The 26,651-nt window shown below is 41.9% G+C and overlaps 1 protein-coding gene across 1 annotated transcript; it reads left to right on the forward strand.

Moving 5' to 3' along the window:
* Positions 1 to 26,251, forward strand: LOC308124312 (myocardin-related transcription factor A-like). Its single transcript, XM_080487230.1, has 18 exons — positions 1 to 495; positions 4,873 to 4,938; positions 11,602 to 11,657; positions 12,355 to 12,430; positions 12,555 to 12,716; positions 15,210 to 15,376; positions 15,475 to 15,591; positions 16,188 to 16,241; positions 16,337 to 16,530; positions 16,710 to 16,896; positions 17,352 to 17,621; positions 18,702 to 19,415; positions 19,551 to 19,739; positions 19,898 to 20,083; positions 22,400 to 22,546; positions 22,676 to 22,759; positions 22,928 to 22,979; positions 23,067 to 26,251. The coding sequence occupies exons 1-18, from the start codon at positions 366 to 368 to the stop codon at positions 23,624 to 23,626; spliced, it is 3,411 nt and encodes a 1,136-aa protein (XP_080343356.1). The 5' UTR covers positions 1 to 365; the 3' UTR covers positions 23,627 to 26,251.
* The last annotated feature ends 400 nt before the right edge of the window (positions 26,252 to 26,651 follow it).

A 26,651-nucleotide genomic window follows, 5' to 3' on the forward strand; every position in this document is an offset into this window, starting at 1 on the left:
AGTCCTGAAGCAAGAAGTAGTACAGGAGAAGCTCCAGTAAAGCAGAGACAGTTCCTCCTGTATTAGACGACTGTTTAGATGAGGACTATTGGCTTATGATCATCTTCCTGAAGTCCTGCAAATGACTTCCTCTTGCTTTTTATTTTTATTTTTTGTTGTTTTTACTGAGAAGGATTGCTCTTTATTTTCATCATAAAAACTAGTTTTTCCCACATGGAATGTTGGTGTCCTCTTTCATGGATGTACACTTTTGTGACTACAGAACAATCCTGGACGACTCCGTGACAAGTCGTGGGCTTTTTCTCTCCGCGCATTCATTCTTTCCTGTCGACTCAGAATAATTTTCTCGTTTGATTGGACTCGCCATGCTGGAGCACCTGCCATGTGTCCGCATTAACCCTGCCCACTTCCGGCCACAGCCAATCGGCGGCACCATGGACGAGCGAGCTATACGGTTTGAATTAGAGCGTCAGGCCTGTCAGAGTCTCAGACAAGGTGGGCTGCCTGTTGCGTGTCATGCTTCACACATTATGTGACGGTTTTAAAAATATACACAGCTAATTGATTTAACGCTTCGATTGCAAGTGTCTTTTTTTTTTTTTTGAAGCAATGTGGTAACGTGCTGAAAAGTACATCAGCTGTTTTAAACGGGCAGCTCTTCCTCAAACTATCGCCCCGGTTTATTTTCTGGACTCGAAGTGTTAAGTGGATCAAATAATCTACAAGTGGCTGTATTACAGTTGGGCCTCAGCCAGCCTGGGCACAGCGTCCTCGGCTGTGAGTCCATGAACTCAGCAACCTGTTGACCGTAGCGGCATGGGCCTTAAAGGAGCTGGAGTTGGACTGATTTAGGAGAGGTACAAACTCCTGAGGCCTGCAGAAGAAAAAAAATCCAGTCTGCGTACATGTAGCCCGAGCTCTGAAAAGTTAGATTATTTTCTGCAAAAGGTATGCTTTCATACAACAGCTTATTACAATTTGTGGGAAAATACAACAGACTGTGTCGTTACAGAATGCGAATGTCAAGAGGATATACTGATTACTTTCTCTCTTCTACAATATACTGGGAGATAAATCTCATTAAAACGGTCATTTCTCTGTCTTTGCATGTGTGTGGGACTGTGTGTGGTGTTGGCAGTTTACAGTAATGTTCCTCTTAATTCGTCGGCTTGGCGGGGGGAGGGGGAGATTGGGTTCCAAGAGGTTACAGCATGGACACAAATAGAAAACCGAGAGGGGGGAAAAAAAATGGGCAGAGGGGAGGGGAGACAGGAGGATCATGCGTTCATGGAGGAAAGAGAGAGCTCAAAGTACAGTAAACAACATTACAGTGTGAAAAGGACTCCGGAAAGAAGTGCCTGGCAAATTCTGAGGAAAGGTGACTGAGTTTGAATGAGTGTTTGAGGGTCACGTTTTGCAGGACTTTGTCCGAGAATTGATACATGAACACTGACAAATATCAGAAAAAAGCATTGTGTGACAGAAAACCGCCAATCTATCAGTTATAAAATTAAAACATTTGAAATAAAAGTAATGGCTGATTAGGTAGTTCTGCTTTAGAAGTGTCTTGTAAGAGTCTTCATTGAGGTGTTCAATGTGCAGCCTCAGGGCAAACAAAGCCTCCCCCCCCCCCCCCCCCCCCCCCCCCCCCCCCCCCACCTCCTGACTTGGTCCTGAACCCTGACTGGTGAACTGGATTCAGATCTGTAGAAGCCCAAATTGAGTCCAGGAAACTCATAGTGATATTGAAGTAACAAGGTTGAACTTTGTGAAAGTTGTGTTATTCTGAAGAGTAGTCATGAAGAGATGTTCATCAGCAACAGGCAGAAAGCCTCTAAACAACACTCAGTCAGACGTTACTGCCTTATTTTTCTGTAAGTGTCCCTCAAAACGGAACACTATCATACAAGTTGCAGTGTATTATTTGATCACAGACCTGTATTTCAGATGGACCTTAATAGTGGAGTTACTGTTATAACCCAATAAAATATTTCCGCCTGAGAGAGCAAAGTAAGTGGTAACGGACCTTTTCTTATATAGTGCATTTAGCCACTTCAACTGTCGGCTCACACAGTTACACATACGCTCACCTTTAGACATGGCTGCCATGCGAGGTGCTCACACACACACACCGCTGAAAGCAACTTTTGTTGTCTGGGACACTACGACACATAAACAAGGCAACTTGAAACTGAACCACAGCCACACTTACTTGTTGGCCAAATGACCCATATCTTACAAGATCCTTTTCATAATTGCTCTTATTTTGGATAAAATGTTGTTGAATAATAGAACAATTGCTGTTATCGTGGTGACATTTCAGCAATGAGCACTCTCTCCTAGAATAGATTCTGTATCAGCACATTGCCTCATTTTCCTGTCATCTGTGGGCACAAATCATCTGCCTCGAAAACAAGTGAGTGCGCGTGTGTGTACAACATGTGCGTGCATCTCTTTATGTACCCACACAAGTGTTGAAAAATATTATGCGCTATTATAATTAGTATCTGTGTTAGTGTTTGTTTTCTTAGTCTGCCAGCGGGAGCCAGTTAAATCTTTTCTGCTGCCGGGAGGAGAAACGGCACCATCCTGCATCTTCCACGTCCTCGTCACAGAAATCAAAGGAATACGAACGTTTTTATCTCGGGCGACTGTAGGACGCGCGGAGAAAAAGTCTGCGGATCCTGCTCGTACCAGGCCGCAGCGGAAGAGGCTGCTCTCATTATTTTTCAATGCAGACAATAGAAAATGAAGGCGAGGCTCACGCACCTGAACACAGTTTTCTACTATGGAACAGGGGAAGCAAAACCTTGAAAGTATGACAACAGACTTTAGCCTCCACGTATGCTTGAGATAATAATCAAAGGAGAAAAAAACAACACGTTTCACGGCACAATGAGTATTTTCATGGTGTGTGTACGGCGATGCTGGCTGCGTCAATACAAAGTCACAGTGTTGAGGCCATTGTAGGAGTTGGATGATACATGGAGCCGAATTGAACTTTTCCTCATTTTGTTCGACTAAGAGCAGTACCTTGAGGAACGCCACAAGCAAACCGGAGTATTCAAATGAGTGTGTTGCATGAATTAGGCCCTATTTATACCAAAACGATACAGAGGAAACGGCTCTGGAGTGATTGAAGGGAGCGGCTTCCACAGCCGCTGCTTGCGTGTGTGTGTGTGAACATAATTTCAAGTTTTTGCCTATTTTTATACATGTAACCTTTGAGCGGACTTCTACTGCCAATCGGTACGGTTTTTGCACCGGTTTCGTGTTTGGGTGTTGCGCTATAACCGTCTGCATTTCATTTTGTTGGTGAGAGGTGTCGAAGATACACGTGTCGGATTTACTGTCACGATCGCAAAAAACTCACGTTTGAGGTCGTCTGAATTGCCCCATGACTTTTACTCAGTTTGTCCTGTGATGGACTGGAAATTTCCACAAGGATCAATGAAGTATCTGTCTTTATAGTTGACGAAAGCCTTCTGAGCTGCTTATGATGCAGAGGTGGTTCTATACTACCTCATATCAATGGATCGATGATCGGAACACAAACCGACAGCAGTGGTTTAACCAGATTGCCCCAATTATTATTATATTTTCTTTATAGCATCTAATTACATTTTGTACTTTGAAAGCATTTCAAAAATGCCTACTTGTTGTGTTTGTAATCAGTTTAGAACCTATTTATTCTGGGAACCTTAATTTAAGTGCATTTTGATTGGTTTATTCCGTCAGAGTTCATTACTTGGCCACCACCACCACCACCACCACCCCCCCACCCCCACCCCACCCCCACCCCACGGTAAAGAAACACTTGGAGGAAAGATGAACTGGAGTTTGAATGTCACTGAGGCGATCGACTTCAGCCCGGCGGGTACAGCAGTAAATTATGACTTTATGGATTTGTCCTTTCACATCACTGATCAGACATAATGACCCGGCAATGAGCTTTGGGGGGCTCCTTTTTTTTTTCTTTTTCTAGCATTAACAACAAAAATACAGATTTACACACTTAATGGCGCATCTTGAGAAAATTGGGAACTGAACGTTACCAGTTAAAAACATAAATATTTTACCTCTACAGCAAGGTTAGTTTTTATGTTGTTACTGCTAGACGAAGCTTATAGTCCACTGTGCACCGCGGCCTCGAGTCCACAAAGCTGAATTGTGAGTTACTATCATAAGTGCAGATGGTCAGGGTGTGTGAAAACGACCTCGCTTCCCCCCACGAATGTTTCCAGATGCTACTTTATATTACACTTCAGTGCTAAATTCACGATGCTGATGAAACTACCGATGTGCACATCATCTCCAAGGTTTCAGTCATAAAACTGATTTCGCTGACAGGTTTTCCAAAAACTCCGTACTGGGGGGTCAGTACAAGGTATATAGCTTTCCAGTTGTTGGATGATTAAGTCATTTGTTTTTTTTGTTTTTACAAATTCATCATTTAAACATTTTTCTGACACTCTGTAATGGGAAACTGAGGTTTCATGTGCTGCCTGTCTATGGAAAAAAAAAAAAGTGAAACAGGAAACTGCGAGTTTGTGTGTCTGTATACATGTGATTGACTTCTCTGTATGCATCAAGTTGCACAACTTTTCTGTCTTCTCAGAGAAAATCCTTCATTAGCAACTAACAGATCAGATTAAAATCTACAGCTAGATTTAACTGGACAAGATTATGACAAACACAAAATGCTTATTTCATATCCTTCTTTTTGTAGATATTTCGAAACATGCACCAAACGGAGTACTTTCTGGTTTTCTGATTGAGGTCGAGATAATGCAAAGCCTGCGACGCGAAGAGCTCCACTCATTCTGCACCCACTGACTTTCCTGCCCTTCTTTTCTTGTGTGTGTCGTTCAGTTCTCCAGCTGAAGTTGCAGCAGAGGAGATCCAGAGAGGAGCTGGTGAACCAGGGGATCATGCCACGTAAGTGCACCATATGTTCACTAACATGCAACTAATGCAGACTATTCAAACCACGTGTCAAACATGCTGTGGCAGCCTTACAGTAATTACTATGACTCTTACTTAGGCATAATGTAACATATCCAACCATATCAAATGAGGTGAAATGTGCCCAGCATATTGTTTTCAAATGATACAAGCTCAAGAAAAAGTGTTTCCAGCTTTTCTCTACATCCCAAGGCACAGTTGCCAGTAGTAATTATGGAACAGTTTTGTCTTTTGAATGGTGCCCCTTCCGTCCTACAGCCTAGGGCAGTGTAGTTAGATGGCTTGCAAACACACAGATTTGTACATCCTGTACAAAAGGATTTTGTTGTTCTACGCACAGAAAAATAAATGGAACTTACAGATTCATGTTCACTCACTACGGTACGGCCATTTTATTTGTAGAGCACATTTCAATGATAAGGCAACTCAACATGTTTTGCATCTTCAAACATGAAATAGACTAAAAAAAATAACTGCAAATGAGCTGGATGGTTCATAACATAACAGAAGATCAGAGTTTTGTACTGGAGCTAAAACATTCTGAGCTATATAGAAAATAAATTCTGTTGGAAAGGACGGTGAAGACAAAAGCAGTAGGAGTAATCTAACCTAGACATCAAAGAAACGCAAGAATCCATAAAATACAAAATCATAAATAATTTAGAATAGAACAAATATAATGAGATTTATGTTGCAAACGACTAGAAATGAAAGAAAGTATACAGCAAAACAAGAAGAGTTCACGTTTTGGTAACTGCTGCAGTCGGTTTTTGTATAGAAGTTTGAGTCGAGTATAGCGTATCCATGCCGTCGGATGGAGGTTTCTCATTCAGCCGGCGCTGTGAGAATCTGCCGTGGTATTTGAAATGAAGCCTTGTGAAACCACAACAGCTTCTGAAGTGATTTGACTTATGGTACAACGTTGGTAGCGTCACCCGAGAGAGACGGAAGTTTCAGTCTTACAGAGTAACATTGACTCGAGGTCACACTTCAACTGCTGCGCTGAACAACTGGTAATGAGTTCACATTGGATTGAGAGATTTCTCCCTGTCTAAAATCAAACTCAGTGTATTGATGGTCTCACTAATTGAAGGGTAAGAGTTGCTTTTTATGCTTTTGGCTTTATTCCTCTTTTAACTCACCTCTCAACTAAACTGTTTCATTTAAAGAGAATACGGTTCTGCTCATGCTCACCTGTGCATTACAAGTTCTGCATAAACTTCTACATATGATAATATAATACATGAGCTGCAAATTAAAGCTCATGACGACACTTTTTATGTCTTGGGTGACTCACTTTAGCACACTACCAAAGTTCATTATGACAAAGTTTGAGTTTTATACTTTGCTTGTCACTGCTGGTTTCATAATGAATAATCAGAACCCATTCATTGTCACATTTTCTCACAGAGTCACACAGGAAGTGTTTTGTGCTCCTCTGCGAGTATTTTGTATTGCTATCTATTCACGTGGTCAACGCTCGATTCAGCGGGCTGAAAACCGATAACGCAGGGCTTCGTTTTAATACAGTCAATTCACCGTCGCAAGAATATATTCTGCATAAGAAACCCATAAACACATTATATCTCTTCAAGGTTTTCATATTCTATAATAAAATAGCCAGGTCTTATCTTTATGAAGCAGACAGCATTAAGAATAAGCACCCGGGCCGGTAAAAACCTAAAGAGCTACTGCAAAATAAATGTTACCTGTGTAAACAACAAGGAGAACTATGGTATTGTTGAGCTTCTCATTATTAGTGTGCTGAGCATGTACTTCATATGTCTGAGAGAGGCTGTAGCCAGAGGACGTAAGCATTTCCACTGTTCATATTTGTCTTGACTTGAATTGTTTCTGCCCTGCCTCTTTGTCGAAACCGATGATAATCAGCGTGTTTTTGTTCACATGGTTTCATACAATTAGCCCATTAACCAAGAGCTTGCCGCTTCATTAGACGCCTGCATTGACCTTGTGCTGAATTGTAGTATATTGCTTTCGAGCTTTCGCACAGAGATATGAATCTTGCTTAAAGGAAGTCCTTTAAAAACTGCCGCTAACAAGAACCTGAGGTTTTTAATGGACAAGTGCTGAGTCAGAAACACTTCAGCAACCAAAGCCTCATTTACCGATTTACCTCCCCAGTTAGTAAATCAGCTTCCATGTGTTTGGATGTGATATACATTTTTTTTTTTTTCGCACAGGCATACTTTTTTTTGGTTTTGTTAAAACCCAGCAGGGTTGAATTCAACATGTTAGATCATGTTTTCAGCCAAAAACTGATAATCAGCTTGCATTTGTTCGGTGCTACTTAAATGATAACCCGAACTCGGATAAAGCACGTACAGAACATGACCAGTAACTGGTGTTGCTTGAAGCTAATAGTTGTGTCAAATAGCAATATCTTGCTCATTCAAGCAAAAATCCACGATTGTCACTGAATGAAGAGTCAAACATTATTATCGTCTAATGCAGGGCCGTTATTGTGGCAAGCTGTAGTTCTCTTGATAAGTACTGATCTATTTCTGCCCTCCAGTTCCACAACACGGCAAACTATAACCTCCAAAATGAGCACAAAGTTAAATTAAAGTGTCAACGGGGATCTCAGGCAGAACTGAACATTGTAAAGGTCGACTTTGCCACAGATTTTGTAGCACTGGATTATATAGGCTGTTAAAGAGGCGAGTGAGTAGGTGGGACGGGATCTTATGGTGGGATGGGTTTTAGAATTTAAAAAGGTTTTGATAGCCACTTGATATTTTAGGTTAGTTAATGCTGCATACCATGGCCTCATTAATGAAGGACGATCAATACATGGCTCCAGTCTGTGATGGAGTCAGGAAGCAGTCTGAGGAGGAGCAACACAGCTCTTTGATTTTTTTTTAATCTCTTCATTATCTATCATTATTTGCCTCCGTCTCTTCATGTCTTTGTCCATCCTCTTCCTCCAGCTTCAACCTAATCTCTGTAACTTCTCTTCAAATGCCACATTAGTCCTTTCATTCTAATTAGTCAGATATTGCCTATTTTTTTTGTTTGACACTTTCCGAGAGCGTACCCAGGGTTCTCAGCTTCACTCTCCTTCCATTATCCACTCTGCTTTTGTTCCACTAATGTGGTCATTTCAATCTACTTCGCTGTCAAAGAAGTTATCATAACATCACTTTCTCTTAATGTCTTCTGTAAAATCATCAGATGAGACTTAGATCCTATCAAACCGGAAAATAGTTCAGTAGTTAAAAAAGCTTTTACTTCTCAGAGTGTTTTTAAAAAGTATTTTCCTCTCTAAAGTATTTCCCTCAACTTCTAACATGCTTTTCTCCCTTTTTGGGTACAATTCTTCACTTACTTTACTTGTTTAGTTTAGAATAATGAACGATAATAATAAACATGCCATCGTCCTCATTGGTTTCTGTGGGCACGCTACTGACTGCTAAAGGCCACGGTGTGCAAACGGGCGTTCAGACAGTACGTATATAAAAAGCACAATGTGCGATATCTCGATAAGTTTCTTTATTTTATTTTTACACTTCTCAGAAAAAACATGTACATTATAAATAGATGGGGAGAAAATAAATGGGTCGGTTTACACTCACCCACACGTGGCTATCAGATTAGTTCCTTTAGATCTTAAAGGAACAGCAACACATTTTCGTTTTTTGTTAACCTGTTTGACAAAGCTCAGCTGACAGGATCAATAATTCGCAGCTTTACAGATATTCTACAAGAGCTAAGTGTGTTCACAAAGATAAAAAAGGAAAACCAATTCACTGGTGGCGAATATATTCAAACTTCACACAGAAAGATGCCCAGTTATATAAATATCACCTTGCAGTCATGAATTGAACCTATTATTTTCTTAACAAATCTTTAATGAGCACCTAAATGTTGCAGTAGCATTAAGAGATCACTTAGAGAATAATTAACTTCCACAACTCAGAGCACAGGCAATGCTCACTGATTCATTGTGTGACCTGTTCGCAGTGTGGGCCTGAAGAAATACAAACAGAGAGGAATTGAATGGCACAATCATGAAAAACAGGAAAGCACAATGTGAAGCAGAGTTTTCTAAATGCACGCCGTTAACGCTGAATAAAAAAAACACAAGTCAGCAGCAGACTGAAACAAAAAAAGGTAGTCACAGCCAGAGGAAGTGAAGCTGCTCGTTGTTTGCTAAGTTTAAAGATGGGGAATGTTGGTAACACGGTGGCGAGAAGCCACTCATGCACATAATAGGGTCTTTTCTCTCTGACCCCTTCCTACCACTCTCTATTTCCTCTTTATTTGCCCCTCGGTCTGTTGTTCCATTTTTCTTCCAGCTGCCTCTCCTCATTTATCTTCTCTCCACTTCTTCCCTCCATCTGTTTTTACGATTCTGCATCTTCTTCCTCTCTATTTCCAGCCTTCCACTTTCATAAACCCCCCAGTCTGTACCCATCCATCCATCCCTCCTCCCCTCCCTTCCTCTCTCCATCCTCCATTCGTTTGCAATGCAGTTGACTGACAGGCAGGTTCACACACCCTCGAGGAGGCCACATAGCCCCCTTGTGGAAGGGTGAAAGGTCTAAGAGGGCTCATGTCCTCAGGGTGTGCGAGAGCGAGCGTGTACCAGCAGTGTGACAGTGCTCAGTGACGTGAACTGAGGCTTGTGCAGGTACCAGCAGTGTTGCCCCAGGGTTGCTAATCCAGTCATACCATTGTGTGCGTATATGTACAGTGCAGTGAGACAGCTACACATTGTCTACTGTGTTGGCTCTCGTGCATTGGATTTAGAATTACACTTTGATATTTAAAATAATCCTTTGTTTTTTGGTTGTTTTTTTTTGCAGCTCATACATGCTCATTGCATCCAATAATGTTGTTAGCATGCGTGTCTGATTCTGATTAAAAACAAGGCAATTTTGCTAAAGTTGAGTGTCGTAAACCAAAGAGGCTAGAATTTGCACAGTTCTCACTCAATATGGCCACACATTATCCGCTTAGTCACCCTTTCTCTTCTCCTCCAGTGTGCTGGCAAAGATCCAAAACACACAGAAATTACACTGTTTGAGCAGTGTGCACATCCTGCATGTACAATAAAGGGTAAATAAAGCAAGATGTGTCCCAAGTCTCTTCAAAGTAGCCTTTGAAGACGAGCACTGCAGCCTCTTTTCTTCTACGAGCTTCATGAGTTCGTCCCCTGGAGCTTTACCCGCACTCTTTAACGCCAGGTAATTTATGGCTGCGTTTCCTTCACTCAGGGGTCCGACTCGTCCCAAACTATTTCAAATGGGCCTATGTGCTTTGGGTCAGAGTCCTGTTGAAGAACAAGGGGTGGTCTAACAGAGCGCAAACCAGATGGGATGGTGCGTCTCGGCTGAGTGTCTCGGTCACCATGCTGCTGAAGTGTTGCCCTGAATTCTCAATATACTGGCAGAGATACACCCCTCACACACTCCATCACAGCTCCTCCTTCGTGCTTCACAGTATGAAACCACACATGCAGATACCATCTGCTGGCTTTATTTATCTGTGTCTCAATTTCTTAGGTTTCTTGTGTGAAGCAGCTCTGGTCTCTCTCCAATATTGATATAACTCTGTCCAATTTTTTCTGTAGCAACACATTCATGTGGGTTTGATCCACAGGAAGTGGATGTCAAGACGTGTCTGTTTTTGAAGGACTTTTGTTACACATCAGCTCTGAACTCTAACTAACCTGAGCTGTGATTATTTGCTGATTTCCTGGGCCAATGAACTTCCCTGCAGCCGACTGAACTCTGGGGCTTCTTTGCCCGGGGGCGCTCTTCATATTTCATCATAACCTTTGATGAGCTACCGAATTCTTCTAATGTTTCTGACACGTTTTAGATTGGTATTTACCTTAATGTCTTGAAGTAAAGTGAATAAATAATACAGGATGCAAAATGCTAATGTGCCCGCACCGTTCACCTTAGTATTCCTAATAATGAAGGTTTATCACAATACTCATTATATACGATTTACATAATTATACAGGCCTTCTAGAAGGTTTTACCGTTAGGCAAGCAAGATAACAAATGTAAATTCAACAAAATTCCACCGTATTTGTGAAGGCTTGAACATTTCAGAAATCCACTTTTTAGGAGTCATTAGTTTAATAACATTCCTTATTTGATATTTTCAGCATTTGCCAGTACTAATCCCATAACTGCCGAAAATAACAATGTTTGAAGAAATTGGTAGCAAAAAATGTTTCTGACTGCAATTATCTCACTGAGTTCCAAGAGATACTGACTGCAGATGTTGAACAGTTTATACAAATCCCTCCATAGTGGATTAGCTCCTTGGGATCAAGCCCTTAAAGCCACTTTCTCCTTGACTTTGTGATTTCCACTCTTTCACAGCAGCTCTTTTCAGGGCCATTCTATTGTGCATTTCAGATGACCCTGCTCACAAGCATCAGCTTGTTCACGAGGACTGAGGATGTGCTCCACTAATATAAGACTCAGAAAAAGCCATAATTGTCACTATCAATAAACCTTTTCACACTGAAGGGAGTGAAAGAGCAAAGAGTCGTTCTGAGCTCTTTCGCCTTCTCCAGTTGCATGAATAGACACGCTGCAATGTTGACATCCTGTCTTTTCTCTCCATCTCTGCTCTTCGCTCTATTTATTCTTCAAGCACTGAAAAGTTCAGCTGCCTTCCACGAACAGAGACGGAGCTTGGAGCGAGCACGGGTGAGTATGCCAACATCACATCAGACATCAGATTTAGATCTGGCTGGTTCTAGTAAATTTCTCTTGAGGAGGCATTACGTATACTATTACTCCTGAATGTTCATGCAGGATCAGAGTCTTGTGCACAGAAGACGAATGCACTTAGTGGACAGTGAGTGCAACTAAGAAGTGCTTATACAGTATTGTACCCACAATATATTGCAATTTTATCATGCCCCAACATGCCCAATACAGATATCACAAAAGACTCAACAAACTCAGCTAAATTATGTGCATTCATGTTCGGCCAATGAGATGGAGCGCCACTGCCCTGGATAGCCCACAGGGGTAGATACGAGTGGCTGAGTCGAAGGCAGATAGTGGAGGAGACGGACGCATAGAGGAGCAGAAGAAAAAAAAACACTGTTACTTGGAAGAACAAATCTCAAAGCACAATTCAATTATCATCATCAACTTAAGTGGTTTTATTGATCACAAATCATACAGTTATCGGAACACTCAGCAATGTTATCGCTTGTCCCTTGTTCACCTGATATCATGCAGTAGTCTTCATTGCGGAGAGGGAGCACCTTGAATGGCAGCTCCATTCCAGACCGCTTTCAGACCATTAAGTGGTGGGAAAAGAAGTTAGCACGTATGGTGACATAGTCTTGACAGCAATTGAACGACTGCGTTTCCTTCCTCTGTCTCTCTCCAGACAGAAGACTACCTCAAGAGGAAGATCAAGGGCCGACCAGAGAAATCTGAACTGATCAGGATGCACATCTTGGAGGGTAAAGCACCAAATAGTGCCCCCTTCTCCTTGGAGCTTAAGGCACATTGCACAGATCCTTGAGATGGTTGCAATCTGGGTAATTATTAGTGATTTCCCTGATTGCTTTCTGTGTGTATTTGCAGAGTCCCCAGCAGAGCCTTTACTTCAGGCCAAGCAGCTTCAGCTGAAGAGAGCTCGCCTTGTTGACAACTTAAACGATAAGATCGCCCATCGGCCCGGCCCCATGGAGCTGATCCACAAAAACATCCTGCCTGTCCACTCCAGCATTAAACAAGCCATCACGGGTGAGCCAGTGTTCCGATTGTCCTCTCATGAAAAGACATTTTGACTGAAAATTAATTATTTACGTAAAGTTTTTCACTCTAACAAACTACTCAATGAACCCTTTCTTGTTGTCTTCATCAGGACACCTAAGAAGTACTCTTACAATGAATTCTCTGTTTATGCAGGCAGTTAGAAGTCGACTCACAGGTTAGGAGGTCAATTTGAACATATTTATGGAAGCTTGGCGTCGCCTACAACATCCCAAAACAGTTTTTAACGACATGTTTAATAATAAGTGTTGAATTATTCATGGGTGATTACAATGAAATCATCATAAAAGGATTTTTCTTGAATACTAAAAACTTCCCACTCCCACCATGTGATGCCAGTAGCACAATAAACAGTCAATTATTTGATCACACAATATATTTTCAATGCTTCCTTTTTTAAAAGGAGTTTTGATTTGTTACAGCCATCACAATAACAATGCTTACTATTGTTTCTCCAAAGGAAATCAAAATGCATGGAATCACATTAGCTTTGACAACAGTACTTTTTATTTGTGCGGTACCTTGTAGTTGTCAAAAATCAAGTGTGCCACCATTATGTGTAATATTAATGGTGCACTTTACAGCATTTGTATGCAAATAGAGGAGCTGACAATACATTTTCATCAGCACACACTAACAGTTTGTGGCTCATGAATATTTCCCCTGCTCTCTTCCTCCTCCACTAAATATGAACATATCTCTGAGACACCCGAGCTGTACTTGTACATAATCACACACACATGCAATAAATGCTCAAAACAACAACAAAAAAGAAACAATATCATATTCAATATGTCAACACAAACTCTCCCACCAGAGGAGCATTAACGCGTATAACAGCAACCTCTTTGGGTTTAGAAAGGCTAAAGTGGGACATAGTGAATTACGCGCTGTCATCCCTGCTTGCCAGACAAGAGGTTACAAACGCTGCTTCAATTTTGCAATCACAAATACCTGAAAAGTCAGTGAATAATAGTCATTATCCTGTATTAGGAGACAACGTGGAAGAAAATAGCGTAAAATCACAGCAAATGACTTAATGTGTCGAAAGGGTAAAATAAACACACATACAGCATACTGTATATGTGTCCATATATGTGTTCGAGTACTGTCAGAATACAAGATTGGAGATAGTGGGTCCAGCCGTTTGACTGATGTGTTAGACTATGATTGTTGAAATTCAATAACAAAGGTGTCAGTGGATTATCCATCTCTGTCACTGCCACCCAGTAAACACAAATGCATTACCGCCGCGATCAGTAGAAGCACTGCGACCACCGAGAGTTACTGAAGGTTGACATGCAAAGACACAAGCATACAAAGCACAGAACACACACGCACGCACACACACACGCACGCACACACACACACACACACACACACACACACACACACACACACACACACACACACAGTCCATTCCAGCACAGCTTGGCCCAGCAGTAGGTAAGGCATCACATTATTAGATCAGGGGGTACTAAATCAGCCCCATGTTGTGCTTTCATCACTTCCTGCTGATTGTAAATTAATGGCCAGCAGTGTATTCTACATAGCTGTCTGTTGCAGACCACAGCGGCTCCTGTAATTAAATAACACACATCTATGATCAAAAAGGAGAGAAGACTGTGCTGATCCCTACCAGGTCCCTTTATTCTTTAAGTCCCTGTGAAGTCTCGTAAGCTTGCATAATAATGAAATGATTATATGATATGCCCGAGGGAATATTTAGCAGGAAGACCATGGCTTGGATTCACTGCTGTTCTTGAGGACGTCTGAACTTTTCTAATGGTGGCTAACATTGAAACCTCAGTCCTGTAGTTAATAAGCATCTGTGCAGCTGGTCCTTGCTTCCTTTTCAGTGATTTCTGTACAAACTTTCATTGTATCCATCTATGTTAATTAGTTGCTTGCACTTATAATATTGTTGTTTTCACGCCCCCACATAGAAATACAAACTGTATTTGCTGCATTAATTACTGAAATGATTCTCAGCACAACATCGTCCTGAGTAAGACGCCATCTGTCACATAATGGATTAAATGGCCCGCCCCGTTCGGCTTGGCTGAAAATGAACTCCACTCATCAGGGCTGCACCACAGACAAAAGAGAAGATATCATCTCAGACAAGCGTCCGTGTAACGATGGCAGAGCACGCCGCTCCGCAGCAACAATCTGTTTTTGGTTCGATAAAATAGCACCGGCTGCCAGTGTTTATTTTGTGTTACATTTGAAGTTGCTTGTCAGACATTATGCATGCAGTCATGTGTAGCTCACACCTGTCCTAGAAGCAGCGGTGATAATGTGAAATGATCTGAGGGATGTACACCAGACAGACATTTAAACAAACATAGACAGGGAATAAATAATAATAATCTTGGGTAGATGCTTTTTTTTTTTTTTTTTTAACAAACTCAGCTAGATATTAGTTGATTTTGACCACATAACGTCCACTCCCTGTTTCAGAGACACAGTTTCCAAAGGCCTCAGGAGGGACCTCATCGTGTGATGAGGACAGTAATGCCAACCTGTCTCCAGGACAGCCCGTCAGTCAGGAGTGTCTTCTGGCCCTGGGACCCGAGGCTTCTCCAGCGGAGACTCTGGCTGGGAACAGCCTCCCCTCTCCTACACAGGTAGGACCGCTCCAGTGAAAGGTTTACACAGGGTGGCCACCGTGTGCAGTGTTGTGTACCACCGTGTTATCACTGAAAGCTTTCATCTCATCAATCAGGTGCCTCCTCCAGCTCGCCCTCTTCCACTGCCCTCAGGTTCATCCACTTCACTGAAGCTGACCAATGGAAAAACAGCAGCTTCTGTGCAGAGGACGGTTGCTCACACTCATGTCAAGGTGAATACCAACAATCTCATGTGTTGTGATAGTGATAGTGATAGTGTGGAATTAACCAAAGTGGAAAGAGTACTGAGATCATATACGTAGGTACAATCACTGTCACACTGATTGAACATACTGTTGTCATTAAAACAATGCTGGTGTAAAAGTACAGAGTACTCCTAAGTATTAGTAGCATTTTCATAAAATTCCAGAAATGATAATATAGCGTACAAAAGAAGGTATAAAACCATTTTCTCAGATAGAATAGTAATCATGTGTGCTTCAAAATGCATATCTAAAGGTAATACTCATTGACATTACCCAGTTACTCAGTTGACATTTAATAGTTTAAAAGTTGTGAAGCAAATGACATAATAATGCAGGAGCCACAACACTTTCTTACTCACTGCTGGAGGGTCAAATTGTGAGCGAGCACAAGTCACACAAGCATATATCACAGCTAAAACTGGTCGATTTTTGAAAACATTCTTATTTTAAAACCACTGAACAAATTCATTATTAATTCTGCTGGAATTCTGGTTAAAGATGGATTGTGGTACCAAAAAGCAAAGTGATGCAATCAATAATACTTGCCTTTTTTTTTATCCAAGCCAAAACCAAACTCTACCCAGAAACACAAGAAAGCCAAAGACAACAAGCCAAAGGTAGGTCTATAAAACTCAAAAGACGCACACCATTTTGTCATAGAGTGAGCCAAGTATCTCTAACATTCTAATATTGCTGATGTGTGGCCATACAGGTTAAAAAATTAAAGTACCATCAGTACATCCCTCCTGACCAGAAGGGGGATAAAGAGCCTCCGCCCCATCTGGACTCATCTTATGCCAAGATCCTCCAACAGCAGCAGCTCTTCCTGCAGCTTCAGATCCTCAGTCAGCAGCAGCAGCAGCAGCAGCACTATAACTACCACACCATCCTGCCTGCACCACCCAAGTGAGTAGCGAGTTTGCCCGGATTTATGTACCTTGAATGTGCTCCAAGTCGACCTGAAAATAACCCGTTCCTGACTACTAATTACATGCATGCATTCATTTAGAATACACAGTACGTGGAAGAGACAAGAGAGTTTTGAGGACTGAATAAGTTTGTTTGTTTGTCCTTCTCTCCAACAGACCTCAGTCAGATCAGTCCTCCCCCTCCTCCTCCTCTATATCCCCCACTACCTCCTCCTCCCCTCCTCAACCTGCCGCCGCCCCTTCAACTAGTGTTTCCAACCAACAGGACCACAACTTTGTGAACACTGCAGCTTTAGCTGGCACAAAACCAACATCCCTGCCGTCAAACCTGGATGAAATGAAGGTTAGTTGCAGTTGTAACATTTATTTCTACATGAAGTGTCATCGTAATGACAAGTGATAATTGAACATGTCATTCATACAACAAAGCTGATTTAAAGCATCGGGTGAGGCCTTTAAACAATAATAGGCCTTTTTTTCTGGCTTTGTTTTTCTGTTGCTACACTCGCATTTCCAGAGTTCAATATAGCGGTTTACAAGCTGCCGAGTCAATGGAGCAACGGGTTGTTTAGGCATGTGAAAGATCTCAGAATTACCGTTATGTCTCTGTGAAGTGACCTACCCACTCAGAGCTGATACACGGGGAGACAGTGATGGATTATGCAGTTTTTTGGAGTTTCTGTTTTGCTTTCCTTATCCCCCTTCTGTCCTTTTCAATTTTTCTTTCATATTTATTCTGATGTCTTTGCCTTTTACTCACTTCAATCTTGATTTAGCTTCTACTCCATCCCCTGTCAGGTTGCAGAGCTGAAGTGCGAGCTGAAGCTGCGAAGCCTGCCTCTCTCCGGCACCAAGAACGACCTCATCGAGAGGCTGAGGACCTACCAGGAGCTGAACGGAGGCAGTGACACTACCTTTTCTCCAACAGCAGGGGGTACCACAGGGCCAGGGGCTGAGGGAGCAGCAGCGTCCTCCAGAAGTGCTGCAACCACCAATAAAAACCCATCATCACGGCAGAAGACTCTGTGCCATCACACATCTTTGCACATTGGTCAGTCGAAGATCGCGGTGAAAAAAAAAGCTAAAGAATACATGAATAGAGGACGTTTACACTGTTTTCTTCACATGACCGTCCCTGTACCTGAACCTTTCTTTGTAGCTGATGCCACTCCACCGGCAGCAACACCTAAGCAGCTCATGATTTGTGGTGGCACGGTTGTTCTCCCACCTGTCTCGCCGCTCACCCCCTCCAACCATTCACCAATGAGTCCAGAAGATGGCAGCTTTAGCAACGAACCCCTGGGAGGACTGGTCAGACATGGTTTTTTTTTCTGTTGTTATATTGACCTAGATTTATATAACCTCGGAAATTCACTGAAACACAACACCTACCATGACTATGATGTAGTCCATTATGTGTCACATGTTTCTCTATAGTTGTTTTGAGGTTTATTTAACGCAGCATTTTGCATTATCAAACAATATTGTTCTATATTTTATGATAACATATAAAGTAATCTATTTAATATTGTTATTAATGCAAAAAATTCTATTATAAATACCTGTTATTTGGCCAGTGTATGTTTGTATTTAATGAATCTCCACATAACCAAAGGTGCACTGGAATATATTTTGAATAAATTTGATCTTAATGATACTATCACATAAATAATTGAGGGGATATTACTCATGAATTAATCCTAACACCGAAGAATTTGTAGACGCTTAGGTGGTAATGAATGTAGGATGGCTTATGTCATGTGTACCGAGTAGATTGACTTTGTAGTTAAACAAACAAACAAACAAATATAGGCCTGTACTAAAACTGAAAATGGATTATCACATGAATACAAATTTTTACAAAAAGAACAAAAATGTAGAAATCATGCCAAAGTTGTGTGTTTCGCCTACTATAGCTGTCTTTACTGTTTGCATGGAAAAGAAGGGAGCTGCCAATAAATACGGAGCTCTTTATCTTCTGCAAGTGACTCCAGGATTTAACTATGAGCTGGTAAACCTCAGTGTTGTTTTTTTTATGCTTCAAAAACATCTTCAATCCCAAAGAAAAGAGTGCAAAAGATGTCTTGATCTAAAATTATTAGTATTTTACCACCATTTTTACACGCCCCCACTCTCTTCTCTCTCTAGATGAGTTCCCCTCTCACTCAGCTCAGCGTCGAGCCGTCGTCCACTGCTCAACTCCAAGCCAACATTAAAGAAGAGCCCACTTGCTCTGCCCAGGCACCTTGTCAGTTCTCTTTAAAGTCCTCCTCTCAGAAGAAACACTGTTTGGCTTCTTCAGCTGCTCACACTGTTGCCTCCTCAGCTCTGGCTATCGACAAAGACAGGATGCTGCACGAGAAAGATAAACAGATAGAGGAGCTGACCAGGATGCTGATGCAGAAGCAGAGGCTCGTGGAGTTGCTGAAGAGGCAGCTGGAGCACGGAAGCCGGGATGGACGGGTTTCAGAGCCGCTCATTCTTGTACGAGTCAAAGAGGAACCACCCGATGAGCCCAGTGTTGCTCTTTCATCTGGCTGTCCTCCATTACAAGTATCATCCACTTCGCATGGGATGGATGCCACCAGAGTAGCAGTGAAGGAAGAAGCCCTGGAGGAAGCTCCATCTGATACAACTGTACCATCAGGCTCCGACACATTATTGCAACCTTTGGGCCGAACTGAGCTGGCGAAACCGGTGCCGCTCAAGCCCGAGCAGAAGAATGCGCATGTTTGTCTAAAGCAGTCCGCTCTGCAGTTGGCTCAGCAGCAGGCCATTCAGAAGCTTCTGCTACAGCGGCAGCAACAGCAGCAAAGCATTCAGAAACAGCAACAGACAGTCCAAAAACCAAGCCAGCTGCTGGTGAACCAGCAGAATCTGCAGAAACTTTGTCAACAGAAGAAAAAGAAACTGCAAAAGCTGCAGGTCAGACAGCAACAGGAGCAGGAGAAGGCGTCACAGTCACACGAACAGCTCCAGCACTCAAAACACCTGCAGCAGATGCAGCTGAAGCAACAGATCTTACTGAAGCAACAAAAGTCACTGTTACAGCAGCACCTGAAGCAGCAACAGCAAAGCAAAAAGCTCCAGCAGATCCAAATACAGACCAAGATACACATGAAGCAGCAGCAGGTACAGACACAGCAAAACCAAGGCCAGCAGCATCAGCAGCAGCAACCAGCACAGGTCAGGATGCGTTTTATTTTACATACTATATATGGTCACATCTCCCTATTATTGATTTTACAATGAGTGATAACAAGGACACTAGTTCATTTGATGAATCACCAGGTACATTTCTCAATAGTCCACATCTTTTAAAATTAATGTGTGCTTTTGTGCAGGTGTCTCAAGCATATTTCAACCAGCAGTCAGCCTTCCCACTGGATCTCCTCAAGAGTGACTCGACCCCGACTTTAGTAACAGACAGCAATGGGAACCACTTCCTCATTGCCCTGACCAGTCACATCAATGGAAACCAAAGCAGCGAGGCTTCCGAGGAAAAAGTAGCAAATCACATTACACTACAGGTAAAAAGACTCACCTTCACTGACTGGCGGCATGTCAAAATGTGGTAGTAAATTAGTGAGTTTTCACAGCGTCACCAGACTCAAGGTGCTTTACACTCTTGACCACCATTGTGAGAACTGTGCAGGGTCAGCGTTTTCCGCAAGGACACACGAACACAAAGACATTACAAGATCTCGGATCTAACCATAGATCTTGAGATTGTAAAACAACTCATACGGCCAACTGAACTCAGCCGCTGTTTTGCAGTTTTTGTGACCACTGACTGGCAAAAAGAAGGGGAAAAAAACCCTGCACAGTCCTGGGTTAGCATCATTCACAGTCTGATTTTTTATTCTCCTCTCGCAACAAACAGTCTTCTCCAGTCAATATCGCAGGTCACAACCCTGTTCAGCTGATGAGAGTTGATAATAAAACCACTCAGAGCGTGCACATGGGATTTTTGAAACACAAAATTACATGGCTATTTCTGATTAAAACAATGTTTCTTCCCATTTCAAAATCACTGAAACAAGACAATTTATACAAAAGTGTTGAAATGCACACGGAGACATTTCTTGAAAGGTGCACATAAAGGCTCAAGGTTAAGCCTCACGCAGTGGCGGAATATACTTGTAACATTTCATGGATCTTGGGCATACTTTATTTTCTCCCTGAGCACAGCGCTCCAGAGGCTCTTTTATTGTCTCTTGTGCAGCACCGTTAGAGTCTGTTAATACTCCACAAAGAGATGGAAGCACGGAGAGTGCGAACCAACTGCTCCAGCGATCCCGGCCGCAGTGAAAATTAATGATGTATGCTGTTTGAGGCAATGACAGCCGTCCTTGATAAGTGCCTGACACTCGCCTGATGCTGATTACTATTGCTTTGCTAATTACTCCAAATGACACCGTCCATTACAATGATTTATGATGTTAACAAAGGAGGAACAAAAACTTCATCTCATCTGGGCTAATTGAGATGTACAGTATTGCCTGTCGAGTGCAGGTGTGCTGGAGCACTTGGTCTTTGGGGTAAATCTGCTCGCCTCGAAGAAATGTCAGGATTTAGTGGAACGCTGTGTGCTGATATCATGGATTGCTGCTATCAGCAATCTTTCCATGTTTCTTTAACTCTCTTATGACACTTTTCTATGCCGGGGATGGCATCAGGCTGAGGCTTATATGAAGTTTAAAACGATGTTGCAGTGATTTCTATTTGCGACATACACCGCTATGAAGCAGCATTTGCCCACTTCTTCATTTTTCTATTATTTTGCATATTGGTCACACTCAAATGTTTCATATTAAACTAATTTTACAATTAAAGAAAGACAACACAAGAAAAGGTTGTGGAGGAACATTCTGTTTGTGTTATGTCATGGCATCTCAATCGGTTTGAGGTCCGTACTTTGACTGGACAACACAAAACCTTAATATTATTTCGTTCTAAAGTCATTTAGAGGAGGACTTGCTGGGGTGTTTTGTATTATTGTCCCGCTGCAGAACTAAAGTGCGTTTGAGCTGGAGGTCATGAAGAAATGGGTGGATTTTCTCCTTCAGGATTTTCTCGTAGAGAGCAGAATTCATGTTTCCATCACTCACAGCAAGTCGTCCAAGTCCTGAAGCAGCAAGGCAGCACCAGATCGCCTCACTACGGCGTCTATGATTGACTGCTGCTCTGATGATCTTTTTATGAAATGCTGTCTTAGGTTTACACCAGCATGACCAATACTTTCCAAAAAGTTCCACTTTTGTTGAGTTAGTTAATAGAATATTTGGCTAATCTTGGTGGTCACCAAGAGGTTTTTTTGGCAAACGTGAGACGATTATTTGTGTCCTTCTTGGTCAGCAGTGATTTTCCCCATGAAACTCCCGTGGGTGCCATTTTTCCACAAACATTTTGTGTTATTGTTAAATCATGAACACTGGCATTACCCTAAGCAAGGAAGGCCTCCAGTTCTTTAGGTGTTGTTCCTGGTTCTTTCGGGACCTTTTGGATGTGCCGTCTGTGAACTTTTAGAGTTCTTGTGATCATGAGGCCATTCCTGGGAAGATTCACCACTAATCCAAGTTTTCTCCGTGAGTGGATGGTGGATCGCTGTGCTTTACAAGGGTTCAAAGTCTTAGAAATATCTTTATAACTCTTTGCAGACAGATCGGTGTCATCTGTTCATGATTTTGTAATATGTTGCATTATGTGATCTTTTAGCTTAATTAAAAAAATATGGTTAATCATTCCTCTGTCTTGCACCTGTCTATGTTTGCTATACCTTTGTGGATTGATCCACAGTGATGAGTATGTGTCCACTGTTTTTACCTTTATGTATTCATTTGTAGAGCCATAGTGGAGGACGTCAGGTTTCTGTAGACCAACCGCAGCAGGGAGCAGCTCAGCGTTTGTCAGCACTGCTCACCCAGCCGTCTTTCTCCAAGGACCAGGACGCCGCTTCCTTGGGGAAAAACTCATCACCTTCCTCTCGAACTGTAAGCAATCTGACAGTGATGTGAAGACTCTCACAAGGTGGCCACAGGAAGTCCCTGGAGGACTTTTGTATCTTCTTTAACTTTTATTGTGTGAACTGTTCTCACTTCCTTCATCCCTCATTCCTTCAGGATGTGGGTCACAGTTTTGACGCCCTGTTCAGTCCCTTGTCTCCGGCTTCTATTAAGACGGCGACCTCCTCGTCTGATGACAAAGTACGACGCCCTGCATGTCTGCTTAGGTCGCTCGACAAACAAGCGACTTCATTGAGGCACCAAGCTGGAAAACTAATTGCATTCTCTTTTTAGGGGTGCTTAATGCCCGTGTGAAACTCTTAAATAATTTTTGAACTAAACATTTTGTTGTATTTGTGTGTCTTTCAGCCGGATACAGAGCATGAAGAAGATTTTATTGATACTATTATGCAGACAGGAGGTAAAGTTCAGCATAGTTGTTACTTTTCGTTTCCATTTTCTCTGCTACTTCAATTTCAGTTTTCTTTTTTTTTCTTTCCACTTTCAGAAATGTCCGCCACCCTCAACCAGACACAAGACTCATCTCTGCACCGCCAGTATCCAAACTCCTCCGCTCCATCTCCCGTTCCTTCACCACTCCACCAGTCGTCATCTCCCCCATTCCCACCCAACCGCGACGCCCCTCAGGCTGATCGCTCTCTGCAGCACGAGCTTCTGGCTCTGGATTTCCTCAAAGAAGAGAAACAAGACCTCAGTCGCAGAGGAAGTGGTCGCTTGGAGGATTTCCTTGAAAGCACCACTGGAAAGCCTCTCCTGGGGGTGGAACCTGGGGGCTTGTTGACTGTGATTGATGATCTCAACAGCCAAATGTTGTGCACTCCAAGCATCCTGGACCATCTCCCATCTCCGATGGACACCTTCGATATGGTGGCTGAGGATCAACAAGGGTTGGACAATATGGACTGGTTGGACTTCACCATGGAGAAAGAAAAGGAGGAGGAAATGCCCACATTGGCCCCGCTGGCCCCCCAAACACCCCCCAGTGTCTTTTCCACGGACTTCCTGGATAGTTATGACCTATACATACACTGGGACTCCTGTCTATAACCTATAGAAGGAAAACATGTACCATCAATTATGCATCTGTATGCACATACAGTACACAGCTACAGTATGCAAACACACACCGCAGTGGACTGCTGAGGCTTCAGTATTTGATTATAGCGCTCCGGTCCTGTTCACATCACAACTTGAGTGATGTGTTTGCAAGTTTTTCGTCAAGTAAGGCTGAACTAAAGACACACCGAGGAAACTCCTGATCATTCAGACTCCACCCGGTGATGGTGTGAGCCACATATGGGTACAATCCTCCAGAAGTGCAGGCACAAGTGTTTCCGAAGTTACACTCTCGGATTGCCTGAACCGACGGGCATACCGTGTCCAAGCGACGGAAGTAAAAATAGGATAATAATCTTCTGCACATTTTTTGCCAAGCACAGCTGAACTGTCCAAACCGAGCACAAACTGAACTGCTGGATGGCTGTAAAGTCAAACGCAGCTTGTGTGACCAAGGATGCTTCATTTTGTAGAAGGCCCGCTGCTGTAGTCGTTTACATGTTTAGCCACATGATGTACGTATGTGTTTACTTGCATGTGAAATGGTGAAGTGAGATTTGAAAAAAGGGTCAATTGAGATGCATTGATATGCAGTTTGTGCTCAGAGCCCCCCCCCCTCCCCTCTGTATCGATTCACACACCAGCATATTGAATCTGCAAGCACTTTGACCTTTATTTATTTTACTTACACACTGCTTCATTGATTTTTTCGGGCACTTATTAGGTCGGCCTGCTATCAGTTCTTCAGTAACGCTTGTGTTAACACTTAAGATGGACTTTTAAGTGGGACTCTGTCTTACTTTTCTTCGTAGTTGGCTCATCTGACCTTTCTCTAATTAGAAAGTAAAGTTGTTTTCAGCTGCCTTTTGGGGTGACGGTAATCAATATTGTACATCTACACGGAAAGGGTAGATGTAATTGAACAAAATATGCAAAGATGATAAATGGTTCATCGGATTGAGTTCAAATGCTGGAAAATGTAAATGCTAGGTAAAAATGACATTGGATGTTTATTTTTGCAGCCATAATCTCCCAGGATAACGACAATACATGAAACATTGTCATCACCTTAAGTGATGTATAAAAGCCAATTGCACGACTCACCCTGAGGCATTGATTAATTAAAGCTTTTACCCCAAATAGAAGACACATTTTAAACTATTACAAAACACTGAGCAGCGGTAAATTGCATTCTTAAATATTCAATGCGGGGTGCCGGTTATATTCTCAGACCACACAGCATTACATGTATTTTAATGGGCAAAAGAAAATTAATTAAAGTGTGATCAATTAAGATTAAAACTCGCTGACAGTACGACAACTACTAATGGGAGTTCAGAAAAAGTCCCTCATGATTTCATTCACAAATTTTGAATGCAGCGGACGGCTCAGCAGTTTTTAAGGTGTCCATGTGACACCGAGATGTGACACGTTGATAATGCAAACAACAACGTAAACTTGAACAGTCCATTATTTTGGACGCAGTTTTAAAGAGATGATTAATTTGCTATTTTACTGTTGTGACATTCTGACTGTGTTACATGTTTGAGTCTTATCGTTCTTAATTTGAAAATTTGATTTTGTACATTTTACCAAGCTCTCCACATTTTGCATTTCTGTTTTCTGTGTGAAAATCCTCTCGTGAAATCTTCCGAATGTGAACTTACTCGAGTTGTTCTGTAAAGATCAGCGCAACACGACTTATATTGAATGCTCAGGATTCTTCGTGCTTTTATATGATATTTTTGGAGGTATTATTTGTCTACTTGTTTCTCTTGAAACATGTCCTACTGTAGTCTCACTGGCTTCGAATCTCATTTTGAGAAAATTCATTGAAATGAGGTCGATAGTTGTAAATATTTTGCCGTTACATTTTTTGGGTTTTTCGATCATGTACTGCATCAGTACTTTTGCTAGATTTAAAAAAAACTTTTTTTCGTCTTTGAGATTTAACTGAAGCTGTATGTAAATCTTCAGACAAGGACACTATATTATAACATTTATTTGTTTTTTTTTCCCCTCCAGGGTGTCACTCTGTTGTGAAAACGTTGGTGAAAAAGAGAAAATAGCTACATTGTAATATGATAGTTTGCATTGGTTTAATTGATAGTCACATGTTGTTATCGATTGGCAGGTTTCCCCTTAATGTGAAAACATCTTAATGGTGGAATTACATCTACAATCCTCTGGTTTGTATGCATGCTCACCCTGTGACACAATGGTGGTGGATTTATTGTTTATGCATCATCCTTGATTTGGTGACTTTCCTTGTACATGCAAGGCGCTGAAAGGAAAAATGTATAATGTATAATAAATTCAGGCTGTAAACTCAGTTATGATCATGCTTTTGGGTCACATACTTCTCATATTTGCTCCGTATTCTGTACAGTTTAAGTGCCTGACACCATAGACAGATATAGACCACTTTAACTTTGTCAAAGTAATACAATCTCTTCAATCGAACTGCGTTTGCCTTAATCCTGATGTGTGCAATACACCTGATATGAACGATTATTGCAATTTGGATTAAAGTCACGCCTTTTGTTGTGGGGATATAGAGGTTGAGCATTGTGTACATATTCAAAAAGCTCAAAAATAAAGAAGAGAACATGTTTAATCACGATTACAACGACTACAGTGAATTAATATGTAGATTTGGATATGAACAACTTGATGCCCAGCCTATTAATATGTGCAAAGAGCATGAACAGGGAAACCAATAAATCACATGCAGTCTCCTTCCACTGGAGTAACCTCATGAATTCAGATGACAAAAAAAGACTAGAATTGTACAAACTTCAGGAACATACAGTGAAAGAAAACTGTATTCACAGGGAGTCCATTATTAACGCATTTACCGCATGAATAATCCCAAAACTCTGCATGATATTACATAACTACATATCTAATACTGATATCTGTGATTCGGGCAGTTATTTTCTTAAAGGAATTACAATGTAGAAATCAAGGCCAGCTTCGGTTGTACAGTTGGTGGCGGTGTTGAGCTGCTTAGTTT

Source organism: Lipophrys pholis, assembly GCF_963383615.2.
Source record: "Lipophrys pholis genome assembly, chromosome: 19".
In the NCBI taxonomy this organism is placed as follows: domain Eukaryota; kingdom Metazoa; phylum Chordata; class Actinopteri; order Blenniiformes; family Blenniidae; genus Lipophrys; species Lipophrys pholis.

What these genes read in the sequence shown, in the direction of transcription:
- LOC308124312 (XM_080487230.1), top strand. Translation starts at nt 366, where the DNA reads ATGCTGGAGCACCTGCCATGTGTCCGCATTAACCCTGCCCACTTCCGG. An exon ending in TTGGTCAGTCGAAGATCGCG is followed by an intron (nt 17,622 to 18,701) that starts GTGAAAAAAAAA and finishes TTCTCTCTCTAG; the next exon opens with ATGAGTTCCCCTCTCACTCA. An exon ending in CATCACCTTCCTCTCGAACT is followed by an intron (nt 22,547 to 22,675) that starts GTAAGCAATCTG and finishes TCATTCCTTCAG; the next exon opens with GATGTGGGTCACAGTTTTGA.